This window comes from Hyaena hyaena, unplaced genomic scaffold (genome assembly GCF_003009895.1).
Source record: "Hyaena hyaena isolate Hyena2069 unplaced genomic scaffold, ASM300989v1 scaffold_655, whole genome shotgun sequence".
NCBI classification, from domain to species: domain Eukaryota; kingdom Metazoa; phylum Chordata; class Mammalia; order Carnivora; family Hyaenidae; genus Hyaena; species Hyaena hyaena.
In genome coordinates, this window is record NW_024081289.1 from 98,048 (window position 1) to 124,665 (window position 26,618).

The 26,618-nt window shown below is 39.3% G+C and overlaps 1 protein-coding gene across 1 annotated transcript; it reads left to right on the forward strand.

Annotated features, from left to right (window-relative positions):
- Positions 1 to 778: 778 nt before the first annotated feature.
- On the forward strand, positions 779 to 24,778 carry PTGES3 (prostaglandin E synthase 3). Its single transcript, XM_039216849.1, has 7 exons — positions 779 to 862; positions 18,699 to 18,812; positions 18,955 to 19,024; positions 19,513 to 19,611; positions 20,078 to 20,167; positions 23,288 to 23,312; positions 23,625 to 24,778. Coding segments are annotated over exons 1-7 (420 nt in total). The 5' UTR covers positions 779 to 860; the 3' UTR covers positions 23,645 to 24,778.
- Positions 24,779 to 26,618: the final 1,840 nt, after the last annotated feature.

Below are 26,618 nucleotides of genomic sequence, written 5' to 3' on the forward strand. Positions count from 1 at the left end.
GGGCAAATGCCCTCCTCAAAGTGCAAACGTTTCTCTTCAACCAAAGACGTCAAATTTCTGCTGCCCCTGGACAAAAGTCTCCAACCTTCAGAAAAATAGCCAGTTACACGCAGGCCCTCGATTCTTAAGTTAGCCTCTTTGCGTAAGTATCACCAGCACACGCTTTTCATATCTTTCTGCGAGAGAATGTTTCCTCAGTGTACTGGCTTACTCCCTCAACAGTAACCAATCTGTTTACTTTTCAAGCCTCCTGATTCTGCCTCCATACGCTTCAGCCTTCCTCCTGCTGTCACAGCCGTTTCTTGGGGGAGATAGCCCAACGCGCGTGGCCGGGCGGTTAGGCGGCCAACGGTTTTCTAACGCGAGGGGGGAGCGCGGGAGGAGAGGCGGGAACGAGCCGGACCCGAGGGAGCCGACGCAGGGCGGGGCCAGGGCCAGGAAGGATCGCGAAGAAGCTGGGAGGCCCCGCCCTTTCCGTAGATATCTCTAGAAAACCGCGCAGGAGCCCGAAAACAAAGAGTGCGCACGCGCGGCGGCAGGGCCCGGGCATTTTGCTGCGTCACCAGCCGCCGCCCGGCCTCACCACCCCTCGCTCTCACGCACGCACGTTCATTTTCCGTCCTCGCGCCCCTTTTCCTACACTTTCCTCTTCTCCCCGATCGGAGGAGCCGCTCTCTCCGCGCGGTGCATTCTGGGGACCCAGGTCGAGTCCGCCGCCGCCGTCGCTTGAGGGAAGCGAGAAGAGGCCGCGACCGGGAAGAAAACGCCGGAGTCGCCACCGGAGAAGAGTCGACTGCCCAGCAGCTGCCGCCGGAGAGGCCCGCCCACCCGTTCGCCCGTCCCCCCCTGCCCCGTTCACGATGTGAGTGCGACACCCCGCCGAGGGAAGGTCGTCCCGGAGGGAGGCCGAGGCCGCGCAGGGGGTTGCCGGGAAGCGCCCCCCTCCTGCCTCGCTTCTGACCCCCTCGGCTTTCTCCCTTCCGTGGCGGCAGTCGTTCTTTCTTGTGGTGGGAGGTCCAGTATCGTTGTTCCGGTTACCGTTGGCGGGTGGAGGACATTTTTCCTCCAGATGTCCGCTTTCCCCATCTCTGAAAGGTTCCTAGGCTTCCCCGCGCCGGAAATCCCACTTTTCCCCCTTTGCCAGTCCCGGTTACTCTAACTCCGTAACTTAGCCTTAGGCCTTACTCTTCTGTTGAGTTTCCCTGCCGTGCGGGCGTCCTGAAGGCGCGTGGCCTTTTGGATCGCCTCTTCGCTTTTGGGGCAGTCTGGTTCTGCTCCTCTGTGATGTTGGGACCGGGCCCTGGGCCAAGTGCACCTGTGGTGGGTGCTACCAGAAGGCTGGCGATGCTCCCCGCAGAGCACCACGCGGCCTTCCGCCGTGAGCGACAGTACTGCTAGGCAACTGCAGGGAGGTCATACCGTCCCCACAACTTAACTTCCTTCTCCGGGGTCGTGATTTCTTGGGTAGGGACCTTTCCAGGCCTTCTGACTCCAGTCTCTTGAAAGGGGTGAAGCTTAACAAAACTCACCCTTGTCCAGGGCCGCGAGGAGTTAGCCTTGAGCAGGTCGTTCCGCACGTGTCGAGTCAAAAGATACTTGTGGACGTTTTCAGTGTTTTCCAGTAAACTTGAGGCGAGGTTGCATTATCCTATTTTAATTAAGGTTGAAATAGGCATGTAGTTGCCTTTTTGTTGCCATTAAGAGCTTAAATTTGTTTACGTTGAGGTGACAAGGTTTGTTTTTTTTTAAACTCAATTTGATTATGGTAAAGAAAAACCTTTGTGATTTTTTTTTTAATCTAATAAAAATTTTTGGCACTCCCACTCTCCAGGCTTAATATTCTTAGGAAAAGCTCTGTCTTCAGACGTGAGAACTATCGGTTTTATAGGAATTTTTTTTGGTACTAACTGCTCCCTGAAAGATCTCTACAGAGAGTAATTGAAGGGTAACAAGTTTAATTCCTATGAAAAGTAACGCACTTTCAAAGGGTTACTTAATAAAGTAACGATATTGATGGTAAGTATGTTGGGCCAAAGGGTACACTGCTGTAGGTTAATGGGGAGAGCAAGCCTTTGGAACACGGTATTACTGTATAAAGGGAACATCTAGAAGACCCCCCAGCCTAGTGGTATTCAATATAATATTTTAATCTCTGTAAAGTAGTTTTTGTTTTTCCCTGGAAAATCTTTATTCCAAAAAATGTAGCAGGATTGTCAGTCTTAAAATTTCTTTTTTATTTTGAAAGTCTAGGAGGAAATAAATGCTCAGATAAGCTACCAACTGTTAATAGACTAATGTAGCCAAACAAAATATCTTTTCACTAAGAAATATGTTTAAAATGATTTGGAATATACTTTTGGGAAGCCACATGAAATAGTTAGAAATGTTAAGTGAATAGATTAAAAACTCAAATGAAATGTGTAACAATATTCCAAAGAGCAGTCTCAGTTACAAGAATGTTTTCAATTTGAGTATTTTGAAGAGTCCAGAAAAATCTTTTAAAAATAAATGCCATCTTGCAAATTTTATTTAAAGATGCTCCCCATCTTTTTTTTTTTTTTAATATTTTTAATGTATTTTATTTATTCTTGAGACAGAGACAGAGCATGAGAGGGGGAGGGGCAGAGAGAGAGGGAGACACAGAATCCAAAGCAGGCTCCAGGCTCTGAGCTGTCAGCACAGAGCCTGACGCGGGGCTTGAACTCAGGAACCTGAGATCAGGACCTGAGCCGAAGTCAGAGGCTTAACCGACTGAGCCACCCTGGCGCCCCCCACCCCATCTTGCAAATTTTTGAACTAAACTGTTTTTAAGATGAATATTGTGAGTGAGTTATTTGAGTTAGGAAAAAACAGTTAAATAGTTCATTCAGTCCTGGGAATAACCTGGCTTATTGATAAGGACCCATTTTGTTGAACTGGCTTATTGATAAGGACTCATTTTGTTGAAGTGTGCTATAAACGTTAAAAAATTTTTTTCAGGTAATATATTTCTTTAATCTCTACCCCCCAGTGTAGGGTCTGAACTCACCACCCTGAGATCAAAAGTTATTTGCATGCTCTTTGAACATGATATACACATTATTTTAGATGTGGAGAGAGACATTTATGTCTGGGTATTTTAAGAGTTTTAAGGGGGCGCCTGGGTGGCTTAGTCGGTTAAGCGTCCGACTTTTGCTTAGGTCGCGGTTGGTAGGTTTGGCCCTGCGTCGGGCTCCGTGCTGACTGCCAGCTCAGAGCCTGGAGCCTATTTCAGTCTGTATCTCCCTCTCTCTCTGACCCTCCCATGCTCCCACTCTCTCTCTTTCTCTCTCTCCTAGAAATAAATAAAATTTAAAAAAAAAGTTTTAAGATCTGTTTTTTCCTCATTTGAATACTACTTCGTAGTGACTTTTGAGGTACATTTCTTTCGATCAGGTTTTTTTAAAGTTTTGTCTAACAGTTTGCATAAAAACTCAATCTCATTTTGGAGAAGGTTGGGATTTTAGGACCTCTCCTTCACCTCAGGGTCAGGGAGAAGGGAGGTGTGCTAATTAGTTTTTGTATGTTTTTTTAGTTATTGTAGTTGATTCTAATTCTAAATTTTAATGTTTTATTTTTTTGAGAGAGAGAGACAGCGTGAGCAGGGGAGGGTCAGAGAGAGTCACAGAATCCGAAGACTGCCTCTAGGCTCTGAGCTAGCTGTCAGCACAGAACCCGATGAGGGGCTCAAATCCACTAACCGCAAGGTCATGATCTGAGCTGAAGTCCAACGCTTAACTGACTGAGCCACCCAGGAGGCCCTGTAGTTGGTTCTTTTTTTTTTTTTTTTCCTCTGTAGTTGGTTCTAATTCTAACTTGAACTTAGTAAACATAGAAAATAAAATGTGTTTAATTTTTAATTTTTTAATGTTTTATTTATTTTTGAGACAGAGAGAGCACGAGAGGGGGAGGGGCAGAGACAAGGAGACATGCAATCTGAAGCAGGCTCCAGGCTCTGAGCGGTCAGCACAGAGCCAACATAGGGCTCGAACCCATGAATGTGAGATCATGACCTGAGCCAAAGTCTGATGCCTGTTGCCTGAGGTACCCAGGCGCCCCATAAAATGTTCTTTAAAGGAGAGGTTTTTGTTTTTACGCTTTTTTGTTTTTCTTTTTTAGTAATCTCTACACCAAATGTGGGGCTCGAACTCATGATTCAGAGATCAGAGTCCCATACTCCTCCAACTGAGCCTACCAAGTGCCCCTGTTTTATTCAGTTTTGAGCTATTTGAAGTCATTCTTTTAGTGATACTGTACTTGAATTAATAAAAATTGTCCAGAAACATACTGTGACTATCTCTAACGTTGGTTGAAATCTTGAATACTTTGCTATCATTCAGCTTCATAGAATTGAGTCCCCAAAATAAAATCATCAGTCTTTGTCTTTCTTCAGCCTCCAAAACAAATTGTAATAGCATATGGTATATGGTTAATTTCTGGAAGTTAACGAAGAGTAACTGATGATGGTTTTTTGTTCAGTGTTGATTTCTTAACCATTGTAACCTAGCAACTGGATTTTCTTTTTCTTTTTTTTATGCTTAGTTAGACTTTAACTAGAAAGCATTAGGAATTGGAAGGGATAAATCAGTGCAGGCCAGTATGTGCTGTTAATTAAGATTCCAGTGTTTAATTGTATTTTCTGTTTTAAAATCTTGAAGCTGTATCATTTTGGGGTCTTAGGTGGTAGTGATTGTCACTTTTCACGAAAAAATTTGTGATATGAACTGTTAAGAATTAGTCTCTAGCTCTTAAATTTTTACGATGTTTTATCAGTTCTTAAATTGAAAATTGTTGCGTCTAGTGTATTTTATTATAGAAATGCAATGTGTTTTGTAGTAAATTTTGTATTTACTGTGTAGATTGGCACTGATAGATTTTAAATTAAGGCTGACTTCTCTGCTTCCCCAGGACACCTTTGAAGTTTCGGTTTTTCAGGAAAATGTCAATTACTTTAAATATTACCTTGAGCAGTAGTATGTCCTCCTTCATATTATATTCCAAAGCCAAAATAATGCTGTTGGGGATTTTTCTGTGCAGTAGTTGATCCTCACATGTTGTCATACTTTATTGCTTTGTTTTCTTTGGGCCCTTTCCAACTCAGCATTTTAATTATCTTTGTGTACTGAAAGGATCTAAGTCACAGACAGGTGTTCTTAAAAATTTTTTTTATGTATTATTAAGTTCCAGGATCTAGTTTTTCAAATACCAATTCACACAGTGCTAATTGTCCCAAATAGGATTTGGAACTCATGATTTCTGACACGTTTATTTTTTCCACTTTACAAAAAGGGAGATTACTTTTCCAGGTGAAACTTTTATTTCCAAAGAAATAACTATGGCTCTGTAGTTAATAATACTATCTAAATTGTTTCTGTTAAACTTGTGCCACTTCTTGACATATGGTAAAGGAGCTCCAAGGCTCTGAAATTTGTCTGTAATGGAGGCAGTGAGACATTGACCTTGTTTGAATCTTATATGTATAAAGAAAAATTGTCGTGTTTGCTTTGGGGATGTTTAAAGCGATGTGTGCACAGAAGTGGGAATGTAGGAAGGGTGGAGTTGGATGGAAGAAAGGCACTGAGTTTATGGAAGAGGGGGAACTGTCTTTAAGAACAGCTTTCCATTTTGTTTTAATTTTAAATTTTTAATTTATTTTTACTTAATTTTTTAATACTTATTTTTTGATAAAGAGGGAGACAAGAGAGTGATCTGGGGAGGAGGAGAGAGAGAGGGAGACACAGAATTTGAAGCAGGCTCCAGGCTCTGAGCTGTCAGCACAGAGCCCATGCAGGGCTTGAACTCAGAACTGTGAGATCATGACCTGATCCGAAGTCGGACACTTAACTGACTGAGCCACCCAGGCACCCCAAGTTTATTTTTTGAGAGAGAGAATGCCCAGTGGGCTCCACACTCAGCGCAGAGCACAACATGCTCAAACTCAAGAACTGTGAGATCATGACCTGAGTCGATATCAAACGAGTCGGACTCTTAACCCACTTGAGCCACCCCTCACTTTTTTTGTTTTAGAGTAGGAATTACCAAATAAAAGAACTAGTACAGAGGTTTGCAAGTGTTCTTGTTTTGCCCCCTTTTTGTCTTAGATTGTTTTTATGTTTTTTTAATGTTTTTGTTTGTGTTTTTTTATGTTGTGTGCTTTTTTTTTTTATGGTGTTGCTGGCCAAAAGGAGTAACCTAGCAGTTCTGTTTATTAGGTAGCTGACTCCAAACAACTTAATTTGTATAAACAGCCAAGTTAGTAGTCTCTGAAAAACTAATACACAAAAGTTGAAAGAAAAATGTAGTTTCTTTTTTAACTACCATTTAGTAATGGAATATGTGTGTGTTTTGGGCACTATGTAACTCCCCCCCCTCCCATGTCTGTTTTTGAGACCGCATGAGCCAAGGAGGGTCAGAAAGAGGGGGACAGAGGATTGGAAGCAGGCTTTGTGCATTGACAGCAGCAAGCCTGATGTGGGGCTCTAACTCACAAACCTTGAGATTATGCCTTGAGTTGAAGTCGATGCTCAATCGATTGAGCCGCCCAGATGCCCTGGCACTGTATATATAACTCCTTATACCTTAAAGTCAGATTGGATACTTCCATCTCAGTTTCTCTTCCACACTGATTTTTTTTGTAGGCTCCCCCTTTTTTAATTTTAACAAGCCACAAAAAATACAGCTTTGCAAAGATATAGGTTAATAGAGAGGGGTATAGTACAGTCTTTAGAACTAAACCATTTGGGGGGCACCTGGGTGTCTCAGTTGTTTAAGCAGCCGACTTCGGCTCAGGTCATGATCTCATGGTTTGTGAGTTCCAGCCCCGCGTTGGGGTCTGTATTGACAGCTCAGAGCTTGGGACCTGCATCAGATTCTGTGTTTCCTTCTCTCTCTGTCCTTCCCCTGCTCACGCCCTGTCTCTGTTTCTCAAAAATAAATAAACTTAAAAAAAAAACAAACAAAACTGAACTACTTGGTGTCTTGAATGAGGTTGAGTATGACTAAATTTTTCTCAAATTTAAAATACCTTGCAGCAGCCCTGTAAGTTTCTCACGGTGCCCTGATGCACCTTGGCGCATAATTTGGAACCCACAGGGCTAGCGTGTGTACTCAGATCACCTTTCCAGAAAGTTTTACATGGTAGTACAACTGATGTACAGATGATCTGGAAGGATTATGAGAAGCAGATCTTGGGGTTTTTTCGAGGAAAGAATATGTGTGTAAGAAAGCGTTTGGTTTTAGACATTTGTAGACAGAGCTTTTGCTGAAGGAAAAAATGTTCAGTCTGTGAACCTGGAACAACTATTTCCCTTTCTAAAGCAGAATTTCATGTTTCCATATCATTCCTCACTTAGTACAAAGTGAAAAAGATTTACCCTGTCTTGATTCCCTTTTGCAAATGATAGACCAGTTTAAACTGTTTAAAACTTAGTTTTAAAAAAACAGTAATTCTGAATTTTATAACATCTTTTTACTGCTGACTTTTTTCTTGACTTTAATGTTTTAGTCTGTAATCGTACTTGATATTTAAAGATACTCTGAGATGTGTAAAAAGTTAGTGAATCTAGTCTTTTAGAACTTCCTTCTTAATAGAAATGTTTATTCCTAAATCTAGAATAAGGAGCTTCATTATTAAGCTCTAGTACAAAGCTAGTCATCCAATTACTATTGTTTATCTTAGAGTTCAAAGTGATCTGTTAATTTAAACAAATAATCGTGCTCCATTAACAATAAATTTAAAAGGGAAAAAAGAATAAACTTGTAAGGAAACTCAATTAAGTACAGTTGATCCTTGAATAACAATGGTTTGAACTCTGTGGGTCCACTTAAGTAGATTTTTTTTATAAGTACAGTGCTGTAAATGTATTTTTTTAAAGTTTATTTATTTTGAGAGAAAATACAGGCAAGAGAGGGGTGAGAGAATCCCAAGCAGGCTCTATGCTGACAGTGCTGTGCTCAATCTCATGAACTGTGAGATGACCTGCGCTGAAATCAAGAGTCAGACACTTAACCCATTGAGCCACACAGGTACCCCATAAATATGTGTATTATATTGTATGTGTATGTATATATACATATATATTTTTTAAATGTTTATTTTTGAGAGAGACAGAGTATGATCGGGGGGGAGAGAGAGAGAGATCTGAAGCAGGCTCCAGGCTCTGAGCTGTCAGCACACAGCCTGACGCAGGGCTGGAAGTCACTAATGGTGAGATCATGACCTGAGCCGAAGTCGGACACTTAACCGACTGAGCCACCCCAGGTGCCCCTAAATATATTTTTCTTGTGATTTTTCTTAACATTGTCTTTTCTCTAGCTTCATTGTAAGAATACAGTGTATAACATATATAACATGTAAAGTATGTGTTATTGGTGAGGGTCTGATCAACAGTGGGCTATTTATTAGTAGCTAAGTTTTAGGGGAATCATAAGTTCTGCTTGGATTTTTAACTGTGTAGAGGGTCCCTACTCCTTTGTTCAAGGTTCAGCTGTACTGATAACCAGAGAACGTTATCTTTTTTGTTTGTTTTTTTTTAGAACGTGTCTTATGATCTGTTGTCTATTTACACATTAAGAAAGATAAGCTGCTAGTACTGGATCTAATCCCTTTACTCCCATATTTCCTAGGAGATTTTTGGACTAAATTTCATCTAACTTGAATGTAAGCTTTGTCTATTTTGTCCATTGCACCATCTCCAGAACAGTTCCTGGCCCCGTGCTTAGTAAATATTTGTTGAATAACATTCCAATTCTAAATGTATTTTAGCTGTTAAGCTGGTCTACATGAGACGATGTTTTTTTTTTTTAATGTCAAGGGAGAAGCTCCCCTCCTGCACAAGTGGGGAGGGGCAGAGGAGAGAGAATCCCAGGCAGTCTCTCTCAGGCCCAGCCTTCACCATCAAGCACCTCATGTAGCATGTAGGGGTGCTACATGAGGTGATTGATGGTGAGAGTTGAGCATAAGAGGTGTCTTTTACTATTAGTCCTGTGTTCTCTATCACATTTCAGTCAAATTCAACTAGATCTTCTATAGATTATTATTATTTTTTTTTTACTTTCCTATAGATTAGAAAGTAGATCAGTGGTTAGTATGTTGAAGGATAAAGTTGATGAGAGCCATTTATAAAAAAAAAACTGATTTTATATTCTGTTAATTGAGGATTTGCTGTATTTTGGGAAATCTGGAAAAGAAGTACTACTAAATCAGTATATACTCTCCAAGCACATTTGACTTATGAGTCCTTTATTTGGGGAATATTTATTTTGGGAATTTTTTTTTAACATTTATTTATTATTGAGAAACAGAAAGAGAGCATGGGCAGGGGAAGGGCAGAGAGATAGGGAGACACAGTATCCAAAGCAGGCTCCAGGCTCTGAGCTGTCAGCACAGAGCCTGTTGCGGGGCTTGAACCCACAAACTGCAAGAGCATGACCTGAGCTGAAGTCGGACGCTTAACTGACTGAGCCACCTAGGCGCCCCTATTTTGGGAATAGTTTATTGGTTATGTTTTGGATACACTGTCTGTCTTAACTGGGTAATTGTCATAGGTACTCCTTTAACTGATTTGTCCTCCCCCTCCCCAATAATTTTTAAAAATAAGTTAGTTTATTTTGAGGGGCAGGAAGAGAATCCTATGCTGGCTCTGAGCTGATAGGCACCACTGTATGATTAATTTCTTTTTTTTTTTTTTTTTTTTATTTATTTCTAGGAGAGAGAGAGAGACAGCGTGAGCAGGGGAGGGTCAGAGAGAGAGGGAGTCACAGACTCTGAAATAGGCTCCAGGCTCTGAGCTGGCAGTCAGCACAGAGCCCGACGCGGGGCTCGAACCCACGAACCGCGAGATCATGACCTAAGCGAAAGTCGGACGCTTAACCGACTAAGCCACCCAGGCGCCCCGTGTGTGATTAATTTCTTAATGAGGCCATCAATTAAAGAAAATAAAACAGTTTTAAAAATACTTTTGCCTGTGGGGGCATCTGGGTGGCTCAGTTAGTTAAATGTATGATTTTGGCTCGGGTCATGATCTTCTGGTTCATGAGTTTGAGCCCTGCACTGGGCACTCTGCTCTCAGCACAGAGCCAGCTTCAGATCCTCTGTCCCCTTCTCTTTGAGCTCCTCCCTCGTGCACATGCCTACTGGCTTACACGCCCACTTGCTCACGTGCTCTCTAAAAATATGCTCACGTGCGCTCTCTGTCTAAAAATATATTTGCCTGTTTTATCATAAAGGTTATTGTTAATTAACATCTTTATCACATTTTTCAGTCCCTTAAATACTTTTACAGAAGTAGAACATTTTTTTTTAATGGTCATTATTGCTATTTTCTCAGGTACGTTTGTATGTTTGGGGATTTTTTTTTCTTCTTTAAATGTTTTTATTTCTGAAACAGACAGTATGAGCAGGGGAGGGTCAGAGAGAGAGACACACACAGAATCCAAAGCAGGCTCCAGGCTCTGAGCTAGCTGTCAGTACAGAACCTGACGCGGGGTCCGAACCCACGAACCGCGAGATCATGACCTGAGCCGAAGTCGGAGGCTCAACCAACTGAGCCACCCAGGTGCCCCCATTTGTCTGTATGTTTTAATCAAAAAAAAATTTTTTTATGTTTATTTTTGAAAGCATGCAAGTGGGGTAGGGGCAGAGAGAGAGGAAGACAGGACAGCAGATAGCCCGATAGGGGGCCTCAAATGCAGGAACCTTGAGGAATGTCCCACATGCTGGGGGTGTGTTGGGGGAGTTGGGTTTGTTTTGCTTCAAGTAGCGGATTATTTACATAGCATATGCAGAGGTGAAAACAAATTTTTACATCTATAGGTATTTACTATTTAAGGTGAACTGATTTCTACAGTGGTTACAAATTTTGTCACTGTAAGTATAAGGCTAGAGAGAAATCCAACATAGTTAGTTTATGAGCTAGTGTTCAAGCTAAACCTGCCCCTTTTTTGGTTAATAGAAAAAAAGGAATGTGAGTCTCACAAAAGACAAGCAGGATTTCACAATCAAGTTCTCTTCCAGATGAGTGAATATATGTGTTTACTACTGATTTAGGTTAAGTATAGGGTCCCCTCTGTATTTTTGATGGTTGAAATCAGGATTACCTAGTAGTAGTGCTAAGCTTTGCAGGCCATAAATATCTGTCCTACATGCTTGTTTTTATAACTTTTTAAAAATAAAAATACTTTTGGCTCCTGTGTCAACCCCTGGTGTAAATCATCATTTAATTTTGTTATTTGGAAAATGATTGTATTAGCTTGCTAGGGCTGCCATAACAAAGTACCAGAAATGGGGTGACTGGACCTCTTTTGTGTCTTCACAGGGTCTTTCTTGTGTGTCCTAATCTTTTGTAAGGACGCCAGTCATGTTAAATTTATAGCCCACCTCAAGATTTCATTTTAAAGATTCTCTCTCCAAATACATTATTTACATTTTGAAGTCTGGAGGGTTTAGGATTTCAACATAAGAATTTGTGGAGGGGTACAGTTCAGCCCACAACAATGATACAGCTGTAGATTACTTAATGTGAATATGAGGAAAAGAAAAGATCTCTGGCTCCAGTGTCCTTAATATGAACAAATTGAAGGGTAATATATTTTTTTATACAGCCTTTGTAATAACTATGTCACCATTAGTGTGCTTGTCTATTCCTATAGGTCTTAATATGTCCTATATGTCTAATATGTCCTATAGGTCTTAATACTTTTATGAGGTAAGTATAATCTTCAGATGTTTTAAAATTTGTTTTTAAAGCATATACTAGAGTTTATTGAAATATTTGTGAAAATGTATTGGGAAAAGAATACCCCCATTAAACAAGTGTAACAGTTTCAAAGTTAGACTGGGCTACACTAAGGGAAGAAAGTATTCCCCACTAGAATTGTTTAATAACATTTTTTTTTAATGTTTTATTTATTTCTAGGAGAGAGAGAGAGAGACAGCGTGAGCAGGGGAGGGTCAGAGAGAGAGGGAGTCACAGACTGAAACAGGCTCCAGGCTCTGAGCTGGCAGTCGGCACAGAGCCCGATGCGGGGCTCGAACCCATGAACCGCGAGATCATGACCTAAGTGAAAGTCGGACGATTAACCAACTAAGCCACCCGGGTGCCCCAATATTTAATAACATTTTTTAAAAAAGTATAATGAGGGGTGCCTGGGTGGCTTAGTTGGTTAAGCATCTAGCTCAGAGCCTGGAGCCTGTTTCAGATTCTGTATCTCCCTCTCACTCTGCCCCTCCACAGCTCATGCTCTGTCTCTTTCTGCCTCAAGAATAAATAAAAACATTCAAAAAAAATTTTTTTTAAAGTATAATGAATATAATCCCCATTTACTGGTCATCCAGATTCAGTGATTAGCAGGCCTTTGCCACATTGCTTTATTCTTTTTTTCTTTTCCTGGAGTCTTTTCTTGCTTTCAAGTTTATTTTTGAGAGAGAGAGAGACCGCATGAGTGGGGGAGAGGCAAAAAGAGAGGAAGACGGAGAATCCCAAGCAGGCTCCACACTGACCTTATGGAGCCACACACAGATCTCCTAGAAATGGTGAGGTGATGCTCAATCAACTGATCCACACAGCTGACCCTCCTGAAGTCTTTTAAAGCAAAGCACATATTCTTAAGTTTTCATCTTGAATAGATTTTTCTTTTTTTCTTCTTCATAAAAAGTGTCTTTCATGCCTAAGAAAACGAACGATGTATTTCATATTATCTAATATCCTGCCCATAGTCACATGGTTACAGTTTCAGTGATCTGTTTTTATGTTTAGATCCAGATGGGAGATGCAGACCAGGTTCACAAACTGGATATGTTTTGTTTAATGTTTATTTCTTTTTGAGAGAGAGAGAACAAGTCAGGGAGGGGGAGAGCGAGAATCCCAAGCTTCTCACTGTTAGCACAGAGCCCAATTTGGGGTTCCATCTCATGAACTGTGAGATCATGCATGACTTGAACCGAGATCGAGTCACGCTTAACAACCGGCTGAACCACTCAGGTGTTCTTTTACAGGTTTCATAACCCTTAGGTTTCTTTTCATCTAAAGCAGTTCCTTCTCTTCTTTATAGCATTGATTTAACTGTATTCTGTATTTATTCTGGATTGGTCACTTCCTCATGGTATCATTAAAATTTTTTTCTCAATTTTTTTTTTAATTTTTTTAATGTTTTATTTATTTCTAGGAGAGAGAGAGAGACAGCGTGAGCAGGGGAGGGTCAGAGAGAGAGGGAATCACAGACTGAAACAGGCTCCAGGCTCTGAGCTGGCAGTCAGCACAGAGCCTGATGCGGGGCTCGAACGCACGAACCGCGAGATCATGACCTAAGCGAAAGTCGGACGCTTAACTGACTAAGCCACCCAGGCGCCGCTATTTCTTTAAAAAAAATTTAAAAATTTTAAATAATTTTAAAAAATTAAAAAAAAAATTTTTTTAATGTTTTATTTATTTCTGAGAGAGATAGCATGAGCAGGGGAAGGTCAGAGAAAGAGGGAGACACAGAACCCAAAGCAGGCTCCAGGCCCTGAGCTAGCTGTCAGCACAGAGCCTGATGCAGGGCTCGAACCCATGAACCGTGAGATCATCACCTGAGCTGAAGTTGGATGCTCAACCAACTGAGCCACCCAGGCGCCCCTTCTATTTCTTGTAGACTGGAATTAAGTTTTCTGTGGGGTATATATCATGTTGTATCAGATTAAGAAAGAGGTTATAGGTCTGGTTGTCCCACTTTTAGTGATGTTAAATTCTTTACTATTAATTACGAAGTATTAACTATTGATCATAAATTCTTTATTATCACTCTAATCTTTAAAAAAATTTTTTTCAATGTTTTTCTTTTTGAGACAGAGTGTGAGTGGGGGAGGGGCAGAGTGAGGGAGGCACAGAATCCAAAGCATGTTCCAGGCTCTGAGCTGTCAGCACAGAGCCTGCAAGGAGCTCCCACTCACCTTGAGACCATGACCTGGACTGAAGACACTCAACCAACTGAACCACTCAGGCATCCCTAATCTAATCATTTTAATGGTTTCATCCATTGATGATCACCACCAGATCAGTTTAAAGGTTGCAAAATGGTGACATGCGTGTCCCTCCTTGCAGTTTTATTTCACCCCAAAGATGAATTTCTGTAAAGTAGTTTTCTTCCGTGAACTGATCTTTCTGTCCAGTTACCGTGAATAACTGAAAAGTTTCATAAAGAGAAAGAACAAAAAATGCCTAATTCTTTTTAACTTTAACAGCCAATTTGTAGAGAGTTGTATCCATAGCATCTTCTGGTGGTCTAGAATTGTTGGCCAATGCAGGGAGACCCTTCTTGCCACTGGTTCTGACTGTCCTCATAGTTTTGTTTTGCCCTTTTTTTTTTTTTTTTTTTTTTTAAAGTTTGAGAGAGCACGAAACTGAGTGGTGTGGAGGGGCATAGAGAGAAACGCAAACAGGCTCCATGCTGTCAGCTTGATTCAGGGCTTGATCCCAGGAAGTACAAGGTCATGACCTGAGCCAAAATCAAGAGTTGATGCTCAACTGATGGAACCACCCAGGTGCCCCATAACTGACCTCATAGTTTTTAATAGTTTCATTTGCACAAAATGTCCCAGCCTCATCCCACCTTACACCTGAGGTCAGTCATTTCTGTATAGGAAATTTGTTTACTTTTGTTTGAAATCGTGTTTTGGCACTGTGGTGTTCATTGCTCCGGATGATGGTTTTCATTAGCACTTTTTAAACGTACTGACCAGATGGGTCGCTTCAGTTTGAAAATCTGTGAATTTAGGGGTTCCTGGCTGGCTCAGTTGGTAGAGTGTGCAACTCTTGATCTCGGGTTATAAATTTCAGCCCCATGTTGGGTGTAGAGATTATTTAATAAAATCTGTGATCCTAATCATTTTATGTATAAGTTAGCAAATATTTTCAGTTAAAGACAGCATGTTGGGGCACCTGGATGGCTCAGTTAGTTGATTGTCTGACTTTAGCTCTTGTGTCATGATCTCATGGTTCATGAGTTGGAGCCCCACATCAACTCTCTGCTGTCCTCCCAGAGCCTGCTTCAGATCCTCTGTCTGCCCCCCCCACCTCCCCTGCTCACAGTCGATATAAATACATATGTGTGTATATATATATATTTTTTTTAAATTTTAATGTTTATTTTACTTTTGTGAGAGAAAGAGCATGAGCAGGGGAGGGGCAGAGAGAGGAGACACAATCAGAAGCAGGCTCCAGACTCTGAGCTGTCAACATAGAGCCCTACGCGGGGCTTGAACTCACTAACCATGAGATCATGACCTGAGCCGAAGTCGGATGCTCAACCAACCACCCACGTGCCCCAATATAAACATATTTTTTTTTAAATGTTACCACATGTTGAGAACACTGTTTTGGCAAGAAAATGAGCTAAAGCTAATGTGTGGTCTATTGTCACTATTAATAAAACTTTTAATTTGTTAGCCATATTAACATAATATTAAAAGTTGTGATTCCTTAGTCCAACAGAAGGTTATAGTTAGACATTTCTCCCAAGGCCTGTAAAAATCTGGTTTTTGTTTTTAATCTTTTTTTTTAAACAGTTTTTAGTGTTTTATTTATTTCTGAGAGAGAGAGACAGCATGAGCAGGGGAGGGTCATAGAGAGAGGGAGACACAGAATCAGAAGCAGGCTCCAGGCTCTGAGCTAGCTGTCAGCACAGAGCCATGAACCACGAGATCATGACCTGAGCCAAAGCTAGATGCTTAACCAACTGAGCCACCCAGGCAACCCTGGTTTTTTGTTTTTTTTTTTTAATTTTTATTTCTAGGAGAGAGAGAGAGACAGCGTGAGCAGGGGAGGGTCAGAGAGTGAGGGAGACACAGACTGTGAAATAGGCTCCAGGCTCTGAGCTGGCAGTCAGCACAGAGCCCGACGCGGGGCTCGAACCCACGAACCGCGAGATCATGACCTAAGCGAAAGTCGGACGCTTAACCGACTAAGCCACCCAGGCGCCCCAAGGCAACCCTGTTTTTAATCTATTAGTAGATGCCTAAAGAAATAGCTTTACCCTTGCTGATTTGCTGGTATTTAGACTTTGAAAACTGCCATTCATAATAACCATAACCTACTTCTGATGTGGTATCAATATCCCAGAATGGAACATGACTAGTCAGGTTTAACAGTTGTGTAAAATGTTGATGAGCAGTTGGTTGCAACTTTTTATTTATAGGAGGGACTTTAAACTGCTACTCCTTAGGGTTGGGAAATTCAGGGCTTGGAAGAAAACAATACGTTTCATTTGAGTTGATTTATGAGTAGTGTTTGAACATAATGTTAATTAATAGTTTTTAACTTGTATCTTAGGTTTATAGAACAGTTCAAAAAAATAGAATTCTGGTATAGCCAAATACTTCAATTTTTAGATGAGCAGAGCATGCTTATTTTTAGAAAATAAGTGAAACCATTGAGAATGATGTTCTGCTTCCTTTCCCTCATTGTCTTTCTGGTTCTTTCTGGAGAGGCAAATATTGTTGGGTGGGGTCCATGTGTGTGAATTCTTCTAGGAATTTTTATGCTTATAAGGATATTTGTCTAAAGATTACAAAGAACAACTCTTTCCCCCCAAGAATATTTTTTCTTAAAGATTTTTAATCTCTACCCTACAACCCTAAGATCAAGAGTTGCATCCTATTTAAAATTCTATTTATTTAATATTTTATTATTTATTTTTATTTTTTTAGTCGGTTAAGCAACCGACTTTCGCTTAGGTCATGATCTCGCAGTTTGTGGGTTTGAGCCCCGCGTCGGGCTCTGTGCTGACTGCCAGCTCAGAGCCTGGAGCCTGTTTCAGAGTCTGTGTCTCCCTCTCTCTCTGACCCTCCCCTGCTCACGCTCTCTCTCTCTCTCTCTCTCCTAGAAATAAAAATATTTAAAAAAATATTTATTTAACATTTTAAAGTTTGATTTACTTTGAGACCGTGAACACGAGTAGGGGAAGGGCAGAGGGGGAAAGAGAGAATCCCAAGCAAGCTCCTCACTGTCCACGCAGACTCTAACATGGGGTTCAGATGGATGAATGGTGAGATCATGACCTGAGCCAAAACTAAAGAGTTGGGATACCTAACCAACCAAACCACCCATCCAAGTACCCCATCAAAGAACAATATTAAAGAAAAGTATTTACTACATAAAATCTTTATCTCCTATTAATCAACTATATTTGACTGCATTTGCTGCTAGCAGTTTTTTAACTGTATTCTAAAACATAATTTTATTTTATTTTTTTTAATTTTTTTTTTTTGATGTTTTATTTATTTCTAGGAGAGAGAGAGAGACAGCATGAGCAGGGGAGGGTCAGAGAGAGAGGGAGTCACAGACTGAAACAGGCTCCAGACTCTGAGCTGGCAGTCAGCACAGAGCCCGACGCGGGGCTCGAACCCACGAACCGCGAGATCATGACCTAAGTGAAAGTCGGACGCTTAACCGACTAAGCCACCCAGGCGCCCCTAAAACATAATTTTAATGGATGGATAGAGCTCTAGGCAGCTGACACAATGAAGAGGACAGTTATAGTACAGGATACAGGAACAGAAGAATAATAAGGAGATGGCAAGTACTCCAGGTTTCTTCTAGTATAGTATATATCAAATACATGTGTAGGTAGAGTAGACGATGAGGCTGTAAAGAAGCTTAATTCTTAAGTATCATTATTTAGAATCATAAAAGTTGGTTAGGAAAATCTGTCGGGCAGAAAAATGGTTGCTTAATATAGTCAGAAATAAGCTACAGATGAGAACTTTTCTGGAGACAAACACTATCAATTTTACCCCATCCCCTATCCCCCCACTCAAATTCCTGGCATTGTAACATTATAAGTAGAAATGTTGAATACAGTATTTCAATTAAAGGTGGATCCTTTCTGGGGCGCCTGGGTGGCTTAGTCGGTTAAGCGTCCGACTTAAGTCATGACTTAAGTCATGATCTCGCGGTTTGTGGGTTCGAGCCCCGCGTCGGGCTCTGTGCTGACTGCCAGCTCGGAGGCTGGAGCCTGTTTCAGTCTGTGACTCCCTCTCTCTCTGACCCTCCCCTGCTCACGCTGTCTCTCTCTCTCTCTCCTAGAAATAAATAAAAACATAAAAAAAAAAAAAAAGGTGGATCCTTTCTGTTTGATTTTTTAATTCTATGACCTTGACATTTAGTAGCAGGGCTCTAAAGGAGTGGCACATAAATTTTGACAGGGCTACCTAATGGTTAACCCTATTGAGCACTGATTCATTTTTTAATTCCTTCATATTGTGAAATCCGTTAATTGTGTTTTGATTTGGAATGCAGTTGTTAAGAATAAAGATACAAGTTTTTAAATTAATTAATTTTTTTTTAAGATACAAGTTTTTTTAAAGTTTGTTTTGAGAGAGAGCATGAGCCCTTGTACAAGTGGGAGAGGGCCAGAGAGGGAAAAGGAATCCCAGGCAGCTCCATGCTGTCAGTGCAGTCTTATGATTCTGGGCTCGAGCTTAGGAACCATGAGATCAGATCATTACCTGAGCCAAAGTCAGATGCTTAACTAACTGAGCTACCCAAGCACCCCTAAAGATGTAGTTTCTTTTTGAAATTATAATAAACTGTTTCAAAATAATCTGTTTTAATGGAAAAGTGGAATGTTACTCAAAATTTGGAGGTTATGTAAATACTCAGTTAATGAATTCCAACTTAACTTTGTCTAATTTTATCTCTTTGTAGGCAGCCTGCTTCTGCAAAATGGTACGATCGAAGGGACTACGTCTTCATTGAATTTTGTGTTGAAGACAGTAAAGATGTTAATGTAAATTTTGAAAAATCCAAACTTACATTCAGGTAAATTACCATTTTACATCATTGGGTAAGAAGCTTATCTCGGACAACTGAATAACTTTGGCTTGCTTGTTTTCACTGAAGTTATTACTAATCTTCACCTCTTTGAAGAGGTTCATTTTTTCCTTTTTTTTTTTTTACACAGTTGTCTTGGAGGAAGTGATAATTTTAAACATTTAAATGAAATTGATCTTTTTCACTGTATTGATCCAAATGTAAGTAATCTTAATGCTTTAATTCCAGTTTAAATTGTGAGGGAATGGACATACATCAAGTACTCTTTTTAGAAATAACCAGTAATTGTTTCTTAACAGTTCAGAGGCTAACTAGGCATATTTATATTTTCACAATATTTTCCCCTTTGAACTACTTTTCTGCAGGCTCCTTTTGTTCTTGCTACACTGTCCTTTATACTTGTCTTAATCTAATCTTAATTTTTAAACTATTCTATAATTGTACCATATTTAGTCAATTTTTAGTTGAAATTTTTTATGGCTTTATTCACCTTGTGCAGGGAGGGAAAAGTTGTTTGCAATTTGGATAGCTAATGAAATGTTTAGTAAGCTAGGGGATGTTTCTTTGAGTTTAAAAAAAATGTAGGGAAAGAAATTAAAAAGAGTTGAGGAATGACCAGCTACTTTTATTCTTCAGCGATACTGGAGAGAGAAATGGTGTGATAATACCTTTTTGTTTTTGTTTTTAGGATTCCAAGCATAAAAGAACGGACCGATCAATTTTATGTTGTTTACGAAAAGGTGAATCTGGCCAGTCATGGCCAAGGTTAACAAAAGAAAGGGCAAAGGTATGTTTCTTGGGGGGGCCGGGGGGGGTAACATTTTTAAGTAATAAAAGACACATTTGTTTTCCATGAGGAATATAATGTTTTTGTTTCATAGTTAAGTGGTACTAAAGTATTGTGTTCTTACAAGTTTTTTTCCTTAGGTTTTATCAGTTTTAACTTAAAACCGAGTATGGTTAGGAGGTCACTAGTTGGGCAGAACTTTTGCTGAATTCAAGAGGCAGGTTTTGCTTAGACTCTAAGCCTTTATAAGTTACATATCACACAGGAGCATATTTGATGCTACAAAAAAAAGTCCATTGTACCTGAGAATAGTTTCTACCAATGAGTTTTGTTTTTGTTTCTAAAAAAGAGAATTGTTGAACAGCTGTGAATGCAGCTTTGTGAAACTATCTTTGCTATTGACTACATTGGACTTGATAAGTATAAATTAACCTAATCATAGGGTGACGTTTGTATTGCTCTGTAGCTTAACTGGCTTAGTGTGGACTTCAATAATTGGAAAGACTGGGAGGATGATTCAGATGAAGACATGTCTAATTTTGATCGTTTCTCTGAGGTAAGTTCTTATAAATGGATTTTTCCATCTCCCTCTCTGTACATTTGTATGTGAATTTAATTTGGTTTTAAAGCACCTAGTGGTATTTAAGAGCTGCATTATTTTACTTTGAAGGTCATTCTGTAGCAAAACCAACTAAGATCTTAATAGTGGGCATTTATTCCTGAAGTTTAATATTCTTTTATAGTTTTTTTAAAAATTAGTGGTAATTTCTAAAGTTGATGTATAAAGACAGAAAATAAACTGTACAATCCACACAATATAGCTAGTTTCTATTCCAGCATTGAAACTGATTTTTTTGGAGGATGGATTGGTTTTAGAGCTATATAAGAATATAAACCTTTTGAGATGTGCATGATGAGTGGTACGTAAAGATGTTTCAGTTAGCAAAATCAAGGAAATAATTTAAATACATACTGCCAATGGCCAAAGGGGTAAAATCATTGATTTCCCTTTGGACAGAACAAACCTTATGAAATAAATGGTATTGCACTAAAGCTGATTAGAAAAATAACGTTAGGTTGTAAGTTGAAGATGAAATTCTTTCTCATGGCAATTTGAGGTTTTAAGTGACTAGATTTTGTTTCTATTTCTTTGAAAACTAAGAGCTTAAAATGGAAGTATAATATCTAGTGTTATGTTTGCAGCTACTTACTCAACATCTCACATGGTTCTGGCACCTTGATTTCAAGTTAAATAATGGAAAAAGAAGATAGGGCAATTCTTTTCAGCTGTGCTATTCCTATTCCTTACCTGTAGTAATTGGTGCTGCCATTTTACCCACGTGTTCATGTCACAGCTTAACACTGTGTTCTTTTACTGTCTCTATCCAGTATAACGTTAACAGCCATCTTTTTTTTTTTTTTTAAACTTCCCAAATAGCTCATGAATCTATTCAGTTCATTCTATTTCTATTGCCAGTGTATCATCAACACCTAGTGTTGTGCTTGGCACATTTTGAGCACTTTTCCTGCTCAAAGAAACTTAACCAAAGTGTTCAACAGTGCTGTCAGAGGTAGGGAAACTCTTTACTAGTTATTCATATTATTCAAAACTAGATTGCCCAAAACTTTATACTGAGCAATTTGGTGATTGGGGATCTTTTAAAGGCCCCTTTTAACTGTAAAGTGCAGGTAAGCGTAGATTTTAGAAGTTTCAAATTTTTGTGTATAAAGTTGTATATGGTTATTTGAATTTTTTAATTTTAGGAAATTTATAGAAAAGTTGTAGAGTGGGAAGATAAGTCCCTCCCTATCTATTAATAGTTTAGTTTTGGGTTATAGGTATCTCTTTAAATAATATGCTGCTTACTTTATGATCCGAAACAACTAAAAATAGGAAATTAGTACTTCATGTAAGTATGCTCTGTTATTAGTCCCAATGTTTTGTAAATATACAAGAGTATTTACCATATATACAAGTGTATTTTTTTCATAGTATATACCTTTTATTTCAAGAATCATGTTTTATTTTCTGTTTTTAATATTTATTGCTGTTTGGTCTTTGATTCAGTGTTAGGTCTTTTTAAATTTTTTTTTTTAATGTTTTATTTCTAAGAGAGAGAGAGACAGCGTGAGCAGGGGAGGGTCAGAGAGAGAGGGAGTCACAGACTGAAACAGGCTCCAGGCTCTGAGCAGGCAGTCAGCACAGAGCCCGAAGCGGGGCTCGAACCCACGAACTGCGAGATCATGACCTAAGTGAAAGTCGGACGCTTAACCGACTAAGCCACCCAGGCGCCCCTGGTGTTAGGTCTTTTATACAACCATATCATCCTGAAGGACTTTATTTTAAATCATTTATTGGTTCTTCACAATATTTAAAACTGTAGTGAGAATACTATATTACACATGTCACTTTGCTTAAGATACAAAGCTTTACAACTACAAATGAATCCCATTCTTTTCCTTAGGCACCAGAGGTAAGCACTATTTAGGATTTCGGTGTTTAAATTCTATATCATATATAAGTATCTTGCTGGATACGTTTCAATAACTTCACTTTTCTTCAGTGAGAACTTAGTCTTAACTTCCCTACAGGTTGTCAGGATTTTATAATCTAATCTACCTTATCCAGACAGGAAGGTACTTAACATTTATTTTGCTTTTTTTTATTGGTGGAAATCTATGACAGACTTAAGGTTTATTCTGGAGTTTGCAACCTAATAATTAGGGCTTAATTTAACATCATTTTTAAAACTAATTTTTACACTTCAAATAGATGATGAACAACATGGGTGGTGATGAGGATGTAGATTTACCAGAAGTAGATGGAGCAGATGATGTAAGTCTATAAATTCTTTTCTCTGTTTACTTAAATAGTAAGAAACAATGTATTTATAGGTTGTTTTATATAGATTTAGGATTGCTTTTTTGCCACTTCTTGTTGTTTTTTTTTTCCCTAAGAAATCTAGGGGAAAGCAGATTTTAAAATGTGCTCATTTTTGAAGGATAGTTACTTATTAGGAAACTGGTGTCCCATGGGCCATTCTTAAGGGACCACACTTCAAGAGAATCATTGCATCGTATGCTTTATTCAGTTAGGAATCAGTTTAGGGATTATTTTGACAGAGTTAAACAGGTTTTGCAGCAGGATTGGTCAAAAACTAGAGGAAATAGACACTGTGAATCTATAAGAAGGATAAACTGGATCACTCTTCTCAACATTCCCCGCTCTGGCATCCTGCTAACATCTTCAAGAAGGTTGTTGGGTGTAGTCTGAAAAATATTTAGACCATTCAAAAGGTAGGGTTGGAGTTCATTGTCTTCTATCAGTCCACTGGTCTTTGCAGTGACCCATTTTCCTGTTACACTGAATGCCAAGAGAGAAGTGAAACCCATTTTATACTAAGATTTAGTCTAGACAATAGGAAGGAATTTAAAGGTTGAGCACCAATTCCCACCAAAAGGCACACATCTTACAGGAAGATAGATCCTCAGCTGTACGTCTGTTCATCTTAAGTAAACCTGTTAAGTCCAGTGACTAAATTCACAAGCTTGATATAACCACTTAATCTTTGCTACTTTAGTAAAAGTACAGTGCTTCAGCTTTTTAAGGCAAACTGTTCAGTTAGCAGAGAAATGTTTGATCAAGCCGGTAACTTTTAAAATTCTTCTTCTGCAGGATTCGCAAGACAGTGATGATGAAAGTAAGTATCTTTGTAAAAAGTATGTTTTATAGTGATATTTCACATCAAAGACCAAACTCTGAAAATAGACATTAACTTCTTTATAATTCCTGAGAGAAGAAATTATTTCTTTATGGCCTATAATAAAATAGCCAAAGCAGAAATTTTGAATGATTTGAGATTTACATTTAAAAAAGACAAAAAATAATAAAGACAGTTCCCTAGGAAACTATTAACTCTATTGTTGACTGCCTTTATTTATTTTTTTAAAAATAAGACTTTGAAGTTGATTGTTCCCTTGTACTTCATACTAATCTTTTTAAAATCTTTCAGAAATGCCAGATCTGGAGTAAGGAATGTTGTCATCACCGGATTTTGAGAAAGAAAAATAACTTCTCTGCAAGATTTCATAATTGAGAGAATTCCTGAGTTGATAGCTCTAAAGGCAGATGCTGTATTTGCCTCCTTTAACCCATTTTTCAACCTGTTTGTTTTTTTAAAGGCTTCACTAAGGGTTGATATGTACCATTGTATGGGGCAATTTTTTAAGTCAGCTAAGGCAATAACCTTATGCATGAACTTTTCCCAGACTTCCATGATGCTGTTGAGGTCCTAGGCAATTGATACAGCAGTTGTGATAAAAACATTTCACCTCAGTCTCCTTTACTTCATAACATAGATACTGACATGATAAGAAGCTCTTGGCTTAGAAGAAAGAACTAAATTTTAGATTTTAGAACATGGACTCAAAAGTGGCTGATGAAACAAATTGGTTGATACCCTTAAACTGGTAACTTGTTCTTCTGGTATATCCTCCAGGATTATTCCACTAAAGTTTTATTTTTCAAAAAATTTACTTCACATTATTGTAAGTGATCACTCATCAGTGTTCCAGATGTATCTTAGCTAAAACTAGTGAATGCCCTAACTTAGATGGTTTTGAAGCCTGTACATTTGGTATTGTTTGACCCTTAAACTTTTACATCTCTTAGCATGGAGGACGAAGAAAGGCTGTACATTGTTGCTTGAGAGTCTGTACATTTAGACCAAATTGTATTTGCACTGTCAGTATGGCAAATGAGTGGAAAAAAAATGTCAATACACTATTGGATTTTTTATTTCTTTTTTTGATTCAGCTTGTCCCAGGCTGAAAACCTCAATTTATGTTCATGACAGTGGGGATTTTTTTTTAATGTCTACATTCTTTCTAATAAACTGTTGGAAGACTTTTTGGCTGTCCTTTTAAGTGTCTGGTTTACTGTAATTTCATGTATTACCATTTACTGGAATGGAGTTTTTATTTTTACTTGAGGAAGAATTTGAGAATATTCCTCTGTTTGGAAATAAAGAGGCTTGCTGTAATGTTGCAGGAAACCTTTTTAAAAAGTGGATCTGTAATAGCAAATTGTAGATGCACTTTGCAGCAGTTGGAAAAGAAAGTGTTGTGATTTGATTGAAATAAAACTAAATGTGTTGTCCTCCTGTAAGTCTTTGAGCTTCTGCATTTTTGCAGTTTTTATTCCCTCTAATTTCTGTGTATTTGTCATAGCATAGAAATGCTTCCTATTTCAATACTCTATGTCTTACGTTAAGGACCTCTGTTAAAGGCAGTATTAAGTGTTGGGGATACAAAGATAATCCTTCAAGAACTTGCTGTGCTCAAGGAGTCAGGCTAGCCAGGAGCACAAACACTAAACAAAAACTTGATAAAGGGGAAGAAATGTGCCATAATAGGTTTGCATGGGACATTATAGTGATTAAGAAGGGAAAACAACATTTTTTTCCTTCCCCTCATATGACTTCAGAGTGATAGTCAAAACCATTTTCTTGAAATGTTACAGCTAGAAAATCTTCCTACTTCCCAGGAGCCCTGGGCAGAACACTTGAAATTCAACTGTTTTATGTTACAGAGGTATATAACATGGGTTCTGGTCCTGTTAAGGGAATGCAGTTTTTATTATTTTTAAGTAGACTCTATGCCCAGTGTGGAGCCCAACATGAGACTTGAACTCACAGCCCTGAGACTGAGTCAAATGCTTAATGGACTGAGCCAACTAGCCTCTGGTCCTTTTAAATTGTTTTAAACTTGGTCTCCTTTGTCTGGAGTATGCCAAAGGTATTAGTATGATTGGTAAGTAGAGTGTATTTATTTAAAAAAAATTTTTTTTTAAATGTTTTTATTTCTAGGAGAGAGAGACCGCGTCAGCAGGGGAGGGTCAGAGAGAGAGGGAGTCACAGACTGAAACAGGCTCCAGGTTCTCAGCTGGCAGTCAGCACAGAGCCCGACGCGGGGCCTGAACCCACGAACCGCGAGATCATGACCTAAGCGAAAGTCAGACGCTTAACCGACTAAGCCACCCAAGTGCCCCAGGAGTGTATTTCTTAGCTTCAGGGGGAAAAAAATTTTTTTTTTTTTTTTTTTTTTGGTTAAACCCTTCTAGTTTTAGTGTAGTTCTCTTGCAACACTAATTTTGTCTGTCAGTTTTTAGATTCATTAAGGGTTCTGGTGGTTTTATTATCTGAGCTTTAGAAATAAGAAAGTATAGGGGCACCTGAGTGGCTCAGTCGGCTGGGCGTCCGACTTCAGCTCAGGTCATGATCCCACGGCTCGTGGGTTCAGGCCCCACGTCGGGCTCTGTGCTGACAGCTAGCTCAGAGCCTGGAGTCGGCTTCAGATTCTGTTATCTCCCTCTCTCTCTGACCTTCTTCCTCTGCTCACGCTGTCTCTGTCTCTCAGAAATAAAACATTAAAAAAAAAAAGAAAAGATGGTAGCTTGATGGGTTTCCTGTCTCCTAAGAATTTCTAAATTTAATTAAATTTATTTAGTGTTCAAACACCTGAACCTGTTCCAGTGTTTCGTTAATCCTTATTGCTCAATCAGGTACCAAGCCTTATGGATGGCATCTGGTCCTTCTAACTCCAGTGGTTTCTTGCTGAAAGGTCAATCAGTAGATCAAAAATTGAGAAATAATTTGTTATCTGAAACCTGAATTGTAGTTAGTATTGCTTTAAAGAGAATTACTGGGGAGAGGATCACTTGAGTAAGTTTTTGAATGGCATCTGTTCCCAAAGTTCGTCCATTTTGACATGTGATAAACGTGCTTATATTCAGCTTTCTAAAAAACAAAATTGTTTTTTATCCACTGATTTTTGAGAGAGAGGCAGCACGAGCAGGGGAGGGGCAGAGAGAGGGAGACACAGAATCCAGAACCTGAGGCAAGCTCCAGGCTCTCAGCTCTCAGCACAGAGCCTGATGTGGGGCTCGAACTCCTGAACCTTGAGGCCATGACCTGAGCCAAAGTCGGACACTTAACCGACTTAGCCAC

What these genes read in the sequence shown, in the direction of transcription:
- PTGES3 (XM_039216849.1), top strand. An exon ending in TAACAAAAGAAAGGGCAAAG is followed by an intron (nt 19,612 to 20,077) that starts GTATGTTTCTTG and finishes ATTGCTCTGTAG; the next exon opens with CTTAACTGGCTTAGTGTGGA. An exon ending in ATTTTGATCGTTTCTCTGAG is followed by an intron (nt 20,168 to 23,287) that starts GTAAGTTCTTAT and finishes CTTCTTCTGCAG; the next exon opens with GATTCGCAAGACAGTGATGA.